The following is a 17,139-nucleotide window of genomic DNA, read 5'->3' as shown; positions in this document are numbered from 1 at the left end:
ATTGACATACATTCTAATAAAACCTTAGGTGACATTGCATTACAGCGCAGCTTGGCATTAACACACTGACCAACAGTCTCACTCATCGGCTGGCACTGACTCCCAATTATGTTTTTAAGAATTAGTTCCCTGTCTGGATTAATTATAATCTATTCTAGGGCATTATGTCTATGTTAAGGTCTCAGAGGCAGCTTTCACTAGAACAACTAAAGCAAATACTTTTAAGAAATTATTTGTTCAGACAGAGGATATATTAGACATGTTAAACCTAAAGTACATACAATGGCCAGTAGAGCATTCAGGTGCAATATTAAACCTTTTAACTATTGATAAAACAGGAAATACCAATCTCATCATCTCTTCACTAATGTAAGTGACCCAATACACTGGTCCAAGGCCCATATGCGATTGTCTAATACCTTACAGCAGCTATTGAACCGTTACAAGTTTGGGTTACAAACTCTTCCAGTCAAAGCAACAAGTTTATGCCGATAAGCAGCATTATCTCAGGAGTGTCCACACTTTAGTTAGAAAAGTCCAAACTATGACAGCAAATATTAAATGACCTTTAAAGGCCAATAAAGGCTTCATAAATGAAGCATCGATGTAAACTACATTGTTTGGCATTAACGTGTCTTCCGTCCCTTCCAATCACTCTATTAATAACCTTGCAGTTGGCCAAGTAAATATTGCCATGTTTGCAAATAACATGAAGTTAACAAGAGTTAGCGTGATAGTTACCTGCTCCAAAAAGATTCAGCAGATGACATTTAGTGCAGCTAAGTGTTTTATACACCAAAATATTTACACACATTAAAGGGAATAAACTGGGCAAAAATGGAAAAAGCAAAAAGGACTCTGCATTATTCCACTTTCTATTAACCAGTATTTCACAGAGCCAAACAGCAGCTGCAAATGGAAATAAAGGACAGTGTTCGCAAATACACGCTATAGTGCGTATTTTACCCACTTTTGAGGACCGGGGACTCAATATTTACAAATGGGGGGGTCCCCGGGGACACGCTCCGCTACAGCCAATCCCTTGCCGCCAATTGACTGACAAGGGCGGGCTGGGCTGCGAGGCAGAGAGAGGGGAATAAGCTTCCCGGACTGGACCCCTCCCTCTGTAATGTAGCTGTAACTATTGGTAGTTACAGGAGTGGGCGGGATGTGGCACGTCTGCGCGGAGGAATTCTCGCCTGCCACGAGGCTTCTCCCTTCTCTGCTTGCTCCGGTCCTTCTCCCTGTGGCACTGTCAGCAGTGGGGAGGAGAGTGACCACGCCGCAGTGTTGGGAGGTGAAGTACAGCCCTCTAGTGCACGCAGAAACCCCCCTGTGAACCAAATGTGTGTATTAGAGAGGAGACAGCCTTGTCTCTGCCCCCGGAGGCCACCTGCAGGAGCGATGATACTACAGTGTTTACAGGCAGAGAGCTGACTGGAAGAGCTCTCTGCACAGGATGTCTGAGGAAGCTGCTACATATGCCGAGCAGCAGCAGCTCCGCCCACATGGACTCCGGCAGTGATCTCCTCCCTCTCAGACCTCAGTTTTGTAAGTACTGTATTTTGATGTTTGTGTGTGTACTATATGTATGCTGATGTGTGTGTACAGTATGTATGCTGTGTGTGTGTATGTATACTGTATGTAAGTATGCTTATGTGAATGTACTGTATGTGTATGTGTGTATGTATGCTGGTATGTATGTACACTAAGTTTGCTGATGTGCGTGTACTGTATGTATGTAGTGTGTGTGTAAGTATGCTCGTGTGTGTAAGTATGCTCGTGTGTATGTGTAAGTATGCTTGTGTATGTATGCTTGTGTGTGTGTGTATGTAAGCTGTGTGCGCATGCTGTGTATGTATGCATGCTTGTGTGTTTGTTTATATACAAAGAGCTATCTAGCCATCAACCCCCCCTTAAAAATCCTGCGTTTGCCCCTGCAGCGGGCAGCAGAGTGACCATGCCGCGGGGATTACCAGCTCGGTGCCCACCAGGGATTACCAGCAGTAGTGCCCACCAGTGAGCTGCAGAACTACCAGCAGGGAAGAGTGGGACCCTGGGGAGTTGCAGTACTGGTGACTGGGTAAGTAGAGTGTCCTCCAGGGAGCTGTGCACTGCTGATGAGGGACTATTTACATTATTTCATTACACTGTAATAGTGTTAAAAATTGAGGGCACTCCTGTGTGTTACACTCTCTAAATACACTGCTGTGTGTAGACCACTATATTTATGGGGTACTCCTTTGTGTGATGCACTGTAAATATGCCTACCCCTAATCTCCTCCTTGCCCCAGCTGCTGTCTACCCTTACCGCCTCCCTACCCGTAGTACTGCCTGCCCCTTGCCTCCAGTACTGCCCCAGCTGCTGTCTACCCTTACACCCTCCTTACCCTTCAGAACTGCCAGCCACTAACCATCTCCTTGCCCCCTGTACTGCCCCAGCTACCTACAGTTTCACCCTCCCTACCAGGCCCTAACTTCCTCCTTGCCCTTAATACTGCCCAAGTTGCTATCTATCCTCGCCCCCTCCCTAGCCCCAGCACTGCCTGCCGCTAACCACCTCCTTGCCCATAGTACTGCCTCAGCTGTTATCTACACTTGCCCCCTCTCTACCCTCAGTGCGGTCTGCCCCTAGCCCCCTCCTTGCACCCCAATACTGTGTCAGCTGTTATCTATCCTTGCCCCCCAGCACTGTCTGCACTTACCCCCTCCCTAGCCCCAGCACTGCCAGGCCTTACTCCTCTCTACCCCATCTTCTCCCTGCCTTTCCCCCCAGCTCTACCCAACTGCTACCTGCCCACCAGCACTGTCCCAGCTTCTGCCTGCTTTCACCCCATCATAATATGTGATGGGACCCAGAAACGATGGAGTAGGACTCCAATTTTATAAAGCGAGGGGTCCCTGGGACCCACAAATTTTTCCGCTTTTCGCGATCACTGAAAGGGATTCTCTTTGTACTGTGGATTATCAATGTACAACACCTTCAATATACAACTCAAATTTGGACACCTAAGTATAAAGACAGAACTAAAGAGGTATCATAAGATGTCATCATCATTAACAAAAAGGGAAAACAAGGGTTAAATTAGAAATGTAAACCGGTAATATTTTGTGGATGCCTTTAATCATGCACAGGGGAGTTCACTTATTTTGCTGGGTCAGTAATTCTCCCACCTACAGACACAGACAGAAAGCCTCAAACACATTATCTGTTGGGAAAACTTGTCGGTTGAGATTGAAACCCACCGCTTTAGAATAAGGCTTCTAGGGGGTGTTACAATTGTTTTTTTGCGCCCGGTCTCCAGTATACAGTGATGGGAGATTGGATGGGAGAGATATTCAATTGTTTTGGGCACCCATGCCTTCTCATACCCAAATAGACCGAGTTTAGCAGCATAAAGTGGCTAAACCCATCTAAAGTCCTAGTTAGGGCTCCCAAACCACGTAATTTTCACACATTTCTGATCACCACCTAAGGCGTGATTGCGAGCAGAAATGCGTGCAGCCCCAGCACTCGCACCCGATCAGAGCAACAAGCGAATTGCTCCATTGGGCACCAATCATTACAGTCGCAAAAAAAAATAAAAAAATTAGAATTCCACCTTTAGAGGAGGCGTATGCATACAGATGTACGAGGTCAGTACAAACATATGTATAATCTTTAATGCATCAGTTGCATTAAGGACCAGATGACACTTGCTTATGGGAGAGGTTTTGCTACATTTCTAACTGGATTAGATGACGCGCTCTCTCTCTCTCTCTACAACGGTATCTGTAGAGTATATTGTGGAAAAGGCTGAACCAGAGATATTAATGGTCACCATATTTTTGGGTCAGGAAGTACATTCTCTCTCCTATGAGGCTACACAAGCTACTACCACACTGAGGTTGTTGCTTAGACTTGATCACATAATAAGGATTTAAGAAAGCTGAACTTGAGGGCAATGTTTCCAACCTTAATTATTTGGAAAAAAAAAAACACAACCACCACCACAAAACAACAACCACCACAAAAGAAGCAACCACAAAAACAACCACAACCACCCGACATTTTGGTTTCTAAAGTCAGCTGAAATTCAAATTCTAGAACTGACCAAATATTTAGGCTGTCCACAACCCATTTCATAAAAAAGCAATTTGAGGGGCAAAGTAATAATTGATGTCCATGTACAAGTCATCCAAAAACTGGCAACTGACAGGTTTCTAAACAGGAAATCAGGTAAGTGAAATCCAGAGAGGTGAGTGGGCTGCTTTCATTTACCACCAACTACAAAATCACTGATGCTGGAGATTTGCCTGTAACTCAGACAGCATCAGGATATTGTTGCCAGAAGTAAACCGATTACACCTCTCATATCTATGAGGAGAATAGAAACGGACAAGAGGTGTTCCAGTCAGTTTCACAGGCTAGCAGAGATGTAGTACGGTCAATGCACCATGCCGTCTAATGAGCTTTATGCATGAAGAGTTGAAACAATGATGTGTAAAAGGGTGCAATATTATTACTCTGAAAACTATTTCAGTGACATGAAGCAAAGCAGAGATGATACATGAATCCCCTACAGGAAGTACATGTTGCTTCAATGAACAAACATGAATGTATAGCACGGAAGCACAGGACACTGCAGTTTTGTCCGTTTGGTTTAATGTAGGGATGGGGAATCTCAGGCCCGGGGGCCGTATAAGCCCCCCGGAATCATTTGGTCTGGCCCTCTGAGCTTTTTTCTGCTAGTCTCATCTGGCTAGCAGGATGCCTAGAATGGTACCCTGCAGCCAGAATCTTTGCAGCAGTGTCACCTGCAGCGTCTTTAGGATGCTTCAAACGGTCACATCGCTGCCCTTACAGCTCCCCGCAGCATCCTCAGAATGCTCTGGGCATTGCTGTAATCACCGGCGATTGTGGCCAGTCCCTGTGTAACATCAGATGGAGGGGGCGTGGCCTTCACCAGGCCCGCGAATAATGTTATATATATTAAAATGGCCCTTGGACGATAAAAGGCTCCCCACCCCTGGTTTAATGGATGTAATATCACTAGACGAGATGGAGGAGAACAAGTGAGGGGGGAGAAGGATACTCTACAAAAGTTTACGCCAACATGGAGAAGGTTATTCTACAAAAGCTTGCGCCAACATGGAGAAGGTTATTCTACAAAAGCTTGCGCCAACATGGAGAAGGTTATTCTACAAAAGCTTGCAACAACATAAGTTTACAGTGGTCTTTTAATTTATCAGTAAGGGCTAGGTCACAAGTGATTTAAAATGCTACCCTTACATCACTAAAAGTGCTGATACACAGTACAAACGAATAGGTTCTGAAGTAATTTTATGAAGGTAAATATATTAGTAAATGATAGCGCCAATAAGCCTCTACCGGACCCAAGAGACACACAAATGCAGATATAAATATAACAATGTAATTATTCCAATAAAAGGACATTTACTTTGAAATTCCCTCCTCATTAGAAGATATAAGCAATATATTGATCCTACACTTGCAGTATCAGGTGCAATAGCATAAAATTATTAAGATCCTTCTGAAGAAATTCTCAATGAGAATGAAATGCGTTAAGGGTGTCCCCCGAAGTAAGACTGCACACTTGGTGCTACAAGTGATGTATAAGAGACTGGGTGGAGTGCCGCTGATACTACCATACCTCCCCGGCACAATAATACCGGTTATTGGACTCCGTGTGATGCCTGCTCCTTTGTTATAATCCATTTGGAATTTTACTTGAGAGCCCAGGGACTGTGTTGCTGTGGGACCCGGCACCTATTGCTGGCCGCACCTAATAGGTAAGCAGCCATTAGGTAATCGGACCTTTTCTATGAGCAGCAGCCTGCCGGTCATATGAACAGCAGCGGGAACCAGCTTTCACCGCCGACTACACTTACCAGGTGAGCGGATACATTCAGGCATTGCAGCTCTCTGGTCACACCCACTCACAGCGGAGATTGTCAAGTCCAGTTGTCCCCGCAGCACATAGTGTGTGAAGGCAAGATCAACATTGTGGCTATCCTAACATAATAATAACCACACTTATATGGAACTCTCACTGGAGCGGTAGCCCATTAAGGACTAGGATAACTGCACTGGAGAACCTTTAAGGATCAACTAGGATTTACCCCGATTGCATACATTGTGGTTACCGCAGTGGAATAATGACACATGCATATGCTACTTTGTAATCTATACCCCATATAAAGATTGAGGGGCACAACAGAGCTAATTGAAGCTTCTGATCCACAGATCATTGTACACAGCTGATGCTCCTTTAACATTTGTGGAACGGAATATATATATATATATATATATATATATATATATATATATATAGAGAGAGAGAGATAGAGAGATAGAGAGAGAGAGAGAGAGAGAGAGAGAGAGAGAAAGAGAAAGAGAGAGAGAGCGCGAGATATTTATATATTGTTTATAGTATACTATTTGTATTATTAAATTATTATTTTAAGAGGATTATAGTAATTTTATGCTATTGCGCCTAATACTATGCATGTGTATGATCAATATACTGCTCAAAGTAACTGTCCTTTTATTGCAATAAATACATTGTTAAATACAGGTTGAGTCTCCCATATCCAAATATTCCGAAATATGGAATTTTTTTGGCATGACAGATAATGAAACCTTTGATTTTTGATGGTTCAATGTACACAAACTTTGTCTAAGGCACAAATTATTAAATATAATGTATAAAATGACCTACAGGCTGTGTGTATAAGGTGTATAGGAAAAATAAATGAATTTCATGTATGTACAGTACTCAAACTTTGAGACATAAAATGATTGAAAATATTGTATAAAATTACCTGCAGGCTGTGTGTGTAAGGTGTATATAATACATAAATGTATTCTGTGTTCATATTGGGCCCTATTCCCAATATATCTCATTATGGTATGCAATTATTCCAAAATACAGAATATTCCGTTATCCAAAATACCTCTGGTCCCAAGCATTTTGGATATGGGAGACTCAACCTGTATTTATATCTGCTGTAGTTTGTCTCTAGGGTCCAGTAGAGGCTTATTTGCGCTATCATTTACTAATATATTTACCTTTGTGGCTTTTGGGTGTTGGCAGACCCCTAGGAAAGCTGCCAGCCACAATTCAGCTGTGTTTAGGAGGGCGCCCTACAATTTCTCTACTATTCAGAAGTAATGTTTATTGGCCTAGTGATTGTAGGAATACAAGTATACAGTGTTCTAGCGAGTAAGTTTTAATGTAAAGCTGGCATTTCACTTGTTCCTGTGATGTTACTCTTAAGGTAAGAGCTACAAGACTACAGCGTTTTAAAGCCAAAGGAACATTTGGAGTATTTAGTGTATGCTTTCCCATGACATACTCCCTAAAGTAATGTTGTACAGTACAGATCCAAATAATCATAAACAATCATGGCAAGGGAAAAACAGATTAATGCTAGCTACAAAATCCCACTGCTCTGTAGCCAAATGAATCTTAATATGTCCCACAGGCTGCAATAATGCAGAAGAAATTGGGCAATTGGCACAGTATTGCAGTGTGTGGGGGCTGCCGTGCTGTCCAATCAGAGATTCATATGCAAATGTGAATAGCACTCGCTATTCATACAAAATTCTCCACAGCGTAGGCACAGGAAACCTACAGGTGTGTACAGGAGGAGGATTATTCAACCCATCGTTAGTTCCTCATTAACTTTCATATATAGCTGTGAGCGTCTCCTTCCTAGTGGTGTGGTCTATGAAAGATAGCACTGAAAGCACACTGGGTCATAAGAAACTCCACTGGCGGTATGAATTGAGAACACATGCCATCCCCACTGCTACGGGCACATATCCACTTTCAAAAAGATCGAAGTAAAGTGAGCCTACAATCTAAAGTGTTTATTCATCAATATGCTCATAACAGATGACACGCTACAATTTGAGAGTTGTGAAAGTGAATAGCCCCAGCCTTACTTTAACAGTATTTCCCAGTTACTGATGCCCACCGGGTACACACTCTGAAAGTGAGGACATGAAACACAAAAAAAGAAACCACAGCAGTGTCCTTACAATATATCCTCTCCAAGCCAGGGGGTTTTGAGTATAAGTTAATTGCTACAAAAACACCATCATAACGGCAATATTCCAGAATCTAGAGCCAGCACACAAGTGTATACACACACAAACACACACCATTTCATCATTTTCGTGATTGGCATAAAAGACAGGTTTTCAGTATGTCAGTGTTTAGAAAAGTTGCATTTTTGTGCAGATAACCATATGCCATGGGCCAATATAGATCAAAAAAACAAAATGCTTGCTCGGTGTTCCCTGCATGAGATACCCGATGCACGGTCTAGACAGCATGTGGGGCTTCTTACACCAGCAGGTCAGGGACTGCACACGAAACCAAGTGTCAAATGACAGCTATTTGTAAAGAATGGCAACAAGTGCTTTCCACAGATTAAGTATCTGTTCGCTCTGACAGACAAGATACTGAAATAAAGTCATACCAGTCTAAGTGATGTAATAGATCTGGCTGTCCTTTTCTGATTACAGGAAATCACCTGCATAAACACTACAATTATACACCAATATTTACACGGCACCAGTCCATTACGTAGGGCATTAGAGTTCTGATAAAGTGCTGTCACCTTTTAGGATGACAATCTGTACAGCCGCGTTGTCATATGAAGGTGGAGATTGGTCATTAATCTGTCAGGTATTTGGAAGAGTCCTATTTTACCCACTAGACTTCCTTTAAAAAAAAAAAAAAGTGACCCATTAGGAGACGTCCAACTGCGATGACTGGAAAACCTGGTCAGTATTTTGACCGTAATGTTGTAAAAATCGGTTGGTTTTATTTGTGGCATAGGAGCAATTTAACAAAGTCTGCAGCGCTGCAGTCGTCCAGGACCGCTATGAACTTTTACTATACTGGTCGTCCCTGGCTGCTTATTAGTTGTTGAGTTTTCCTTTCAGGGGCTCCACTGTCACATTTTACCATAAACCACATATGGGAGCTTTAAAGTGCATTGTTAAAAGAAAGTACAGTCATTGCCATGTAACATAGTACATACCAGTGTACAAAATTGTGTTTGTGCATTACGGCAAGTCCAGCAGCGATTTCACACGCCAAACGCTGGAGCAGCATGACCTCTGTGTCTCCGTTCAACTTCTCCCTCTCATTACTTAAATAGGTCTTCAGGTCACCCTGCAACAGAAAGCAGCAGATCATCATCAGCTTGTTCATCTGCTGATTGCACTTCAGAGATGCTTAAAACGCAGCAACTAAATACATTACTTAGATCTAATCAGTCAACAAGGTTATTATTAGTAAAGTTGTACAGCTTAATAGTCTTCAACTCATCAAGTTTCATGTCTCAAATAAGAATTCCTCCTGAACACGGAGTACATCTCCTTTTATGGGTAATTGGGACTCATTTGAATTTATATCACATTTTACCCCTCTGCTTTTAAGATGCATATTAACCCTTCAAAAGGAAAGCGTACTCCTGAAAATCAGTGGCAGCATGTGTCAGCGAGGGGAGAGACTACGACAACAAAACGGGAACCATTAACAGCAGTGCCAAACACACAAACATTGGGAGGAATTCAATTCAACGCGAATTGAATAGCACCGGGAGGAAGCTCCTGGAGCTAATCAATTCAGTGCGCTGTTATGTCGGAGAATGCCAGTTCTCGCTACTTAACAAGGGTGTTAAAGGCACGAGAACTGGCATTCTCTGACTAAAGTGCTGGGCGCGCGGCAGTTAGCGCCGCGCTAAGCACTAAAACAGCTGCGCGCTTGGCACTTTTGTCGGATTTCTCCTCGCATCCCCTGGGGGGTGCGAGAAGAAATCCTTTGCCCGCCCAAACAGCACGGTGTATTGAATAGCTTCGGGAACTCCCTCCCGCGGCTATTCTACATCGCACTGAATTGAATTCCCCCCAGTGATAATTGTTGTTTATTTCGGAGAACTGTAAAAAACAAACAAAAAAAAAACATTACACATATTGAGCTTGGCAGCAAGCATTATTCAGTCTTTGTATCAGAAAACAAGATAATATGATCTGACATAAGAAGTGTGTTTAATTATAAACATCAGGTAGAATGCATAAAGGCCCCCATACATCAGCAATCTGAAAACCACAATTGAACAATTTGAAGATTTATTGCCCGATTTTAGGATTTCCCAATCGAGCAATCTGCGCGATACACTACAGATCTTTTTCAGTGATTTGCAGATTGATTGCAGCAAACACAGATCTGGCAATCCCGAAAGGCCCATCATTTTGCTAGAAATGGTCTGCAAATCTGCTGATCATGTCCATACACTAGCAATCTACAGCTCCAATTGATCTGTAAAATCCAACATGTTGGACAATCTGATTAAACAATTCCAGTCACTTTTTGGTTGCAATCTGCGATCTGTGAAGCCCATACATTGCAGATTTTTATACACAATCGATTGCAAATTGCACGATTGCTGCAATCCATCTCTGATGTATGGGGGCCTTAAGACTTAAGTTTTGCTGCCAGACATTTAAGACCAGGCCTGGCTGAAATAGACTTGTAACTGAATTACACATGAACACTGCATGTCATCCATCAGCACTGTGCAGACATGTGAAATCATGCATTGCAGCAGGCATAGATCATATAGACCTGTTTTTACAAAGTGGACCAAGAGTTCACTGTAGAACCTTTCTATAAACAGATACAGATAAGTAAACCAGTAGCTGTCTGAGCAAGTCAACTATGGCTTAAGCTGCATACACACGTAAAGATTTTTTGTCCAACCATCCAACTAGTTGATTGGTTTTTGTAATGAAAATCTAGTAAGGTATGGGAGTAAATGATGATCAGCAATTTGCTCCTAAATCCCAGAAAACAGATGAAAATGGAAATTCAGACAAGTTTGTTAAATGTTTGATCTAAAGGCCCCCCCATACATCAGCAATCTGAAAACCACAGTTGAACAATTTGAAGATTTATTGCCCGATTTTAGGATTTCCCAATCGAGCAATCTGCGCGATACACTACAGATCTTTTTCAGTGATTTGCAGATTGATTGCAGCAAACACAGATCTGGCAATCCCGAAAGGCCCATCATTTTGCTAGAAATGGTCTGCAAATCTGCTGATCATGTCCATACACTAGCAATCTACAGCTCCAATTGATCTGTAAAATCCAACATGTTGGACAATCTGATTAAACAATTCCAGTCACTTTTTGGTTGCAATCTGCGATCTGTGAAGCCCATACATTGCAGATTTTTATACACAATCGATTGCAAATTGCACGATTGCTGCAATCCATCTCTGATGTATGGGGGCCTTAAGACTTAAGTTTTGCTGCCAGACATTTAAGACCAGGCCTGGCTGAAATAGACTTGTAACTGAATTACACATGAACACTGCATGTCATCCATCAGCACTGTGCAGACATGTGAAATCATGCATTGCAGCAGGCATAGATCATATAGACCTGTTTTTACAAAGTGGACCAAGAGTTCACTGTAGAACCTTTCTATAAACAGATACAGATAAGTAAACCAGTAGCTGTCTGAGCAAGTCAACTATGGCTTAAGCTGCATACACACGTAAAGATTTTTTGTCCAACCATCCAACTAGTTGATTGGTTTTTGTAATGAAAATCTAGTAAGGTATGGGAGTAAATGATGATCAGCAATTTGCTCCTAAATCCCAGAAAACAGATGAAAATGGAAATTCAGACAAGTTTGTTAAATGTTTGATCTAAAGGCCCCCCCATACATCAGCAATCTGAAAACCACAGTTGAACAATTTGAGGATTTATTGCCCGATCTTAGGATGTCCCAATCGAGCAATCTGCGCCCATACACTACAGATCTTTTTCAGTGATTTGCAGATCGATTGCAGCAAACACAGATCTGGCATTCTTGAAAGGCCCATCATTTTGCTATAAACGGTCTGCAAATCTGCTGATCATGTCCATACACTAGCAATCTACAGCCCCAATCGATCTGTAAAATCCAACATGTTGGACAATCTGATTAAACAATTCCAGTCACTTTTTGGTTGCAATCTGCGATCTGTGAAGCCCATACATTGCAGATTTTTATACACAAACTATTGCAAATTACACGATTGCTGCAATCCATCTCTGATGTATGGGGGCCTTAAACCAGTGGTTCTCAAACTCGGTCCTCAGGACCCCACACAGGTCCATTTTCCAGGTCACCCAGCAAGAGCACAGGTGTATTCATTACTCACTGACATATTTTAAAAGATCCACAAGTGGAGCTAATTATTTCACTTGTTGTTCTGTGAGGAGACATGGAAAACATGCACTGTTTGGGGTCATGAGGACACAGTTTGAGAACCTGTGATGTAAAGAATTTGTTCAAACAACAGTTTTTGTCCATTTTCCGGCGTTTGGGAGCAAATTGCTTATTGTCATTTTGCTTTCATAACTTACCAGATTTTCATTCCAACCAATCAACTAGTTGGCTGGTTGGATAAAAAAATCTTTACGTGTGTATGCAGCTTTAAAGTTAGACCTCAGCCAGGATCATGCAGGAAAAAGGGAAACACCTTTCCCAACTCATTAATTGTGCCATCCACTTGGTGCTTTAATGATAAAGGAATGAGACAAGCAGACTCCTTTTAAAAGTCTACCCTAAAGATTTGTACCTAACAGAGTTCAACTGAAGCATTTTCACCTAAAAACAGCTTACTTGCCAAAACATGTTCCCCAAAACTGTGCCTTCACCTGCTTACAAAATATGCTAGTCTGTGTCAAATATTCAAAACTTCAAGCGCCCGGTGGGGATAGTAATAATTATCTGACAGCTGAAAATTTGCCACAAGTTACTGTTATGGACACACAACTTTTCCGCACTATTAGAATTTCGAAAACGCAATTTCTTTCTTTTTACTCACCCTAGTGTACAATAGCTGTCGGAAAAAGGTGCCCCTTCCCCATATGTACTACTCAGAATGGCACGGAGATTTAAATACACATTTGAAACAGACACTACGTGTGCCACTCAGAAACATCTACTACACATTAGAACAAGACACGACAAAAGCACCTACTTGTGACTTTGTACACGTCATGCGGCACATGTACCCAACATGTTTTGTGATTCAGATACATGTGCTGTCAGTTCTAAATTGGGAAATGCATCAGTTTTTACAGATGCGTGCAACTCGGAATCACTCCCAGGGAGGGCTATGCGGAAATCAGTACCACCGAGGGCTACTAGAACAGCAAATATAATTGTTCAACACAAAATAACAGACATAAACAGTATGTCCCATCTGTGAGCTGCGGGATCATTGAATTGTGCATGTATACATTAACACTGTGATATACTGCTATGTATTAGAAATGTTGAGTAACCATGTTTTAACGTTTTCTAACCAGGGTTGGGGAAAAAAAATAAAAAGTGTTTGTTTTTTAAAAAACCTGTTTTTTTCAACCCAGCAGGAAGTATATAATACGGGTGCCTTTACCCCTTCACCACACCTCCCGGAACAGACACAGGGTCTCTAGTCAAGCAGGTGCCATGTATGTCCTTATCCAATACCTTCTACAACATTCACACAACCTTTATATTACGGCTGCACAAATAAAAGGACATGTAACACACTCCTGTGGCCTCCACAATTCTAGCAAACCTTCATAGCCTCGCTGTATGACTATTTCCTGGCGATGAGCATATAGCCATTCCATTCTCTGACGGCACCGTCCTAGAGACATGATTTCATTATTATTTGGCATGTTGTTCGGGGCCTACTCTCATCAATGTGCTGAAATCAGAACAAATGTGTGCAACAAGGATAGCAGCTTACTACCAAGGGATTGTGGTGAGATCACTAAGGAGCAGCCAGAAAGACTTTGGGGCCTCACTTAGTCCCTGACTCCTCCTTTGCGCCTCATTTTTATATTATTTAATAAATAGTGCCACTTAATATTCCCCATTAAACATGAATAAGTATTTCCTTAATATTTTGTCTAGAAATGATCAAAAATCTGCACCATGGTAAGTTATACTCCCCAAACTACATCTGCTGCTCCTGACTAGCTACTGGCTTTTCCTTTTGTATCAAAGTCCCAGCAGCACTTCTGTTCCCTGCTCAGGAGGTGAGGTGCTGATTGCTAACCAAAGCCCAATTATATACTGGTAGTGTGTGCCCAACATACTTCTAAGCAGCATGCAACTTCTGCTCGGGAGCCGCTACACGCTAAGCTTTCCACTGCCCTTCACCTCCCTTATTTAGATGGAAAGAAATTCCTTGGCTACATATTTAAGTTTAATGCTAGTCTTGCTGGACTGAAGATTTTTGCATCTTGGTGGCATGACAAATTTTGCATTAGATATATTCAAGAACAAGTGCTTTAGATAGAGAGGTAAAAAGCTTTAAGTCTGTATTCAGAATTAAACAGGCTCAGTCTGTTTTCACAGCAGAGCTTTCCATGTTGCTGGAGTGAAAGTGTTAAACCACTAGGTGGCAGTGTGTACCAACTGTTCTGAGAGTTCAAAGTTCTACTATTTTGTGAAAAGTGAACCAATGAGACTTACAAGTGTAAAACACCCTGCGATATGCACCTTGCGGCGCAGCCTGTGGTCCGACGGCCGATATATCGGGCGGTCCCCACACGGAGCGATTCGCTGCCTGACATGCCGGCACACCCCCCCACCCCCACAGCGCTGCATAGGATCATACATCGCATCCCCAGATCAAATGAACAAGCAGTAAGATCTGGATGTGCGATGTACGACCCCACGGGAGCGCGCACTGTCCGATATTATGCCCATACACTGTACGATACAGCAGAGATATCGTACCAATCCGTCGGATCGGCTGCTATATCGCACCATGTATGGGCACCTTTACAAGTGCAAGCAAGATCACGTCCCTCACAGTCGATTTCATCTGTATCATCACCAACACATTCAAGGAAAATATTAGATCGGCATGTTTGATTAATACATTTACCAGTCCATTTAGCACTACTTAAATAAAAGCTGAATGTTGAGAGTCTTGTTTTTGTTTTTTTAATTTCCCTGCAAACGAATACAACCACACAAGTGAATTATATGTAGGCTATCCAATAAACTTTCTAAACCCTAAACTAGGTAACTATTTGGGGTGTGGTGTGATAATCTCCCCCACAAGAAAAATGTAACTTATAAGAGTGTGGGTAAAACTTAAGATAATTAAATCTCCAAATCTATATACTAATAGCAGGACGACTACTTTCATGAGTGATATATTTCTATGATACTGTAGTCTGAACAGGGCGTTGTGATTAGTTGCAAACAACAAAAATGATCAGACTGGCACCGGCATGCTAATTATGATTACCCCCCCCAAAAAAAACAGCTGCACACACCTATGGGTCTGTGTACACCCAATTCAGACCACCAAGGGGTGATCAGACAAAAATGGAACACGGTGGTGTTGCACTAATAATCTAAATATTGGAAATGTAAAAAGACTAAATATGGCAGAAAATCAACAAACAATTTCAAGACACCTAAAGTAATAAAAGAATAATCATTCTTTATACAAATTGTACTGGAAAATTGACCTAGTTACAATACCTGCAGTTTTAAAAGACCTGGAGGTCATCAGCGCAGCGGGCTACCTGGATAGACGGGGACTTTAGCCGTGCTATACGGAGCTAAGTAAGTGTTTGTATAAGACTTGGATTTCATTACATCAGCAGCACTTACCTTTATATGGAGACCTAATCAAGGCTTTAATCTTCCAAGTGTTAATTGTGGACATAAGAGTATCCATTTATATCTTTGTGGGAGATCTTTAGGTCATTCAACAAGACAGCTTTATGTAGCCTTTATTACAGCTATTTATGTGTACACATTATTTAATTCACAATAAGAGGTTTTATATATGCATATTAGATTAGTCTGTGTAGACTTCTGCAGAAGAATTTTAGTTTTTTAGTATATGTTGTGTTGTAATTGGTTGCTTAGTTTCGGGGGTTATGTGGCAAAATGTCCACCCACCATTTAGAATGCATCACCATTGTGCTGTGGAAAAATGACATTTGTAGCCACATAAATCAGCACATCTTGTAGGGACCTCAAAACACAGAGGCGGCTCCGTCGTGCTCATGCGCGAGACCCGAATAACAACGGCCAAGCCGTCGTTATGGGTCTCGCATCAAAGGGTGCATGCTGTCGATGGTGAGTGACAGCACGTCCCCTTTGGTGGGCGTGCCGGGGGCGTGGCTGCCCAGATGGAGGCGTTCCCATGGGAACGCCTACCGTCTGGGGCCGGCCCCACTGACATCACAAGTCATCTCCATTTTATCCACAGTAACTAATATCCATAATATCATCCATAACTAAGGTGGTTACCATCAGGATTCCCTAGTATAGTATTAATTTGCTTATGGTGCATACGCACTGTTAAATTTGACAGAAGATCGATTGTACAATTGAACGGTTTTACCAACGATTTGAACGATTTAATGATTTTTGACTGCGTTAACTAACTGCAAACACATCAGATGTCAGATATCGTTATCTGACCATCAGGAACGCGCATCGTTCATCGTTGAAGCCTCACATGTCAGATTTTCCTTCAGATATGAACGATTATTAAAATAGTCATCATTCAGATCTGAAGAAAAATCTGACTGTGTGTATGCACCATTAGACAAAAACAACCTATGAACAAGATGTACAGTAATATGCTTCAGTATTTTATTGGAATCGTTTTTGTTGAGATCTCGTTTGCCCTGCACAGCTACCCAGCCTTGCTCGTATTTTGAAACACTGGTAAAAAAAAACAACAAACAAAAAAACAATTTGGATACAATTTTTTTTTTTACCAGACTAGCTATATTCATTATGTATGTGAAAAGGCATCGTGCAATAGTCAACTCCATGACCTAGAACCATGCCAACTGTCGCTTCTGAGCTACCAGATTGGCATAAACTACCCAGGTCAGGGGCAACTCGGTAAAAGGTCTAGTTCTGTAATTGGGCACAAATAGAACAGTATCATTCTGGCATTCATGATAGGCTATGCTATGTTAAAGGAAAGCTGCCGCAGTCATTTGGAACCTATAATACCCTGCTGACAAGATAGAGGTATGCACTCTCCTAGTTACATTAAACACATGTAAAACTAACAAC

The 17,139-nt window shown here is 41.9% G+C and overlaps 1 protein-coding gene across 2 annotated transcripts in view; it reads right to left on the bottom strand.

Moving 5' to 3' along the window:
• LMTK2 (lemur tail kinase 2) overlaps nt 1–17,139 on the bottom strand; it is a 107,690-nt gene that overhangs the window by 21,370 nt on the left and 69,181 nt on the right. For both annotated transcript variants that reach the window (XM_088451964.1, XM_088451965.1), the window contains one exon: nt 9,058–9,191. In XM_088451964.1, coding sequence (XP_088308090.1) covers nt 9,058–9,191 — 134 coding nt within the window. The remainder of the gene's footprint in view (nt 1–9,057; nt 9,192–17,139) is intronic.

This window comes from Taudactylus pleione, unplaced genomic scaffold (assembly GCF_031769625.1).
Source record: "Taudactylus pleione unplaced genomic scaffold, aTauple2 ptg000032l, whole genome shotgun sequence".
Classification (NCBI taxonomy): domain Eukaryota; kingdom Metazoa; phylum Chordata; class Amphibia; order Anura; family Myobatrachidae; genus Taudactylus; species Taudactylus pleione.
Note: the sequence above shows the minus strand (reverse complement) of the source record. Positions and strands in the feature narration are given on the sequence as shown.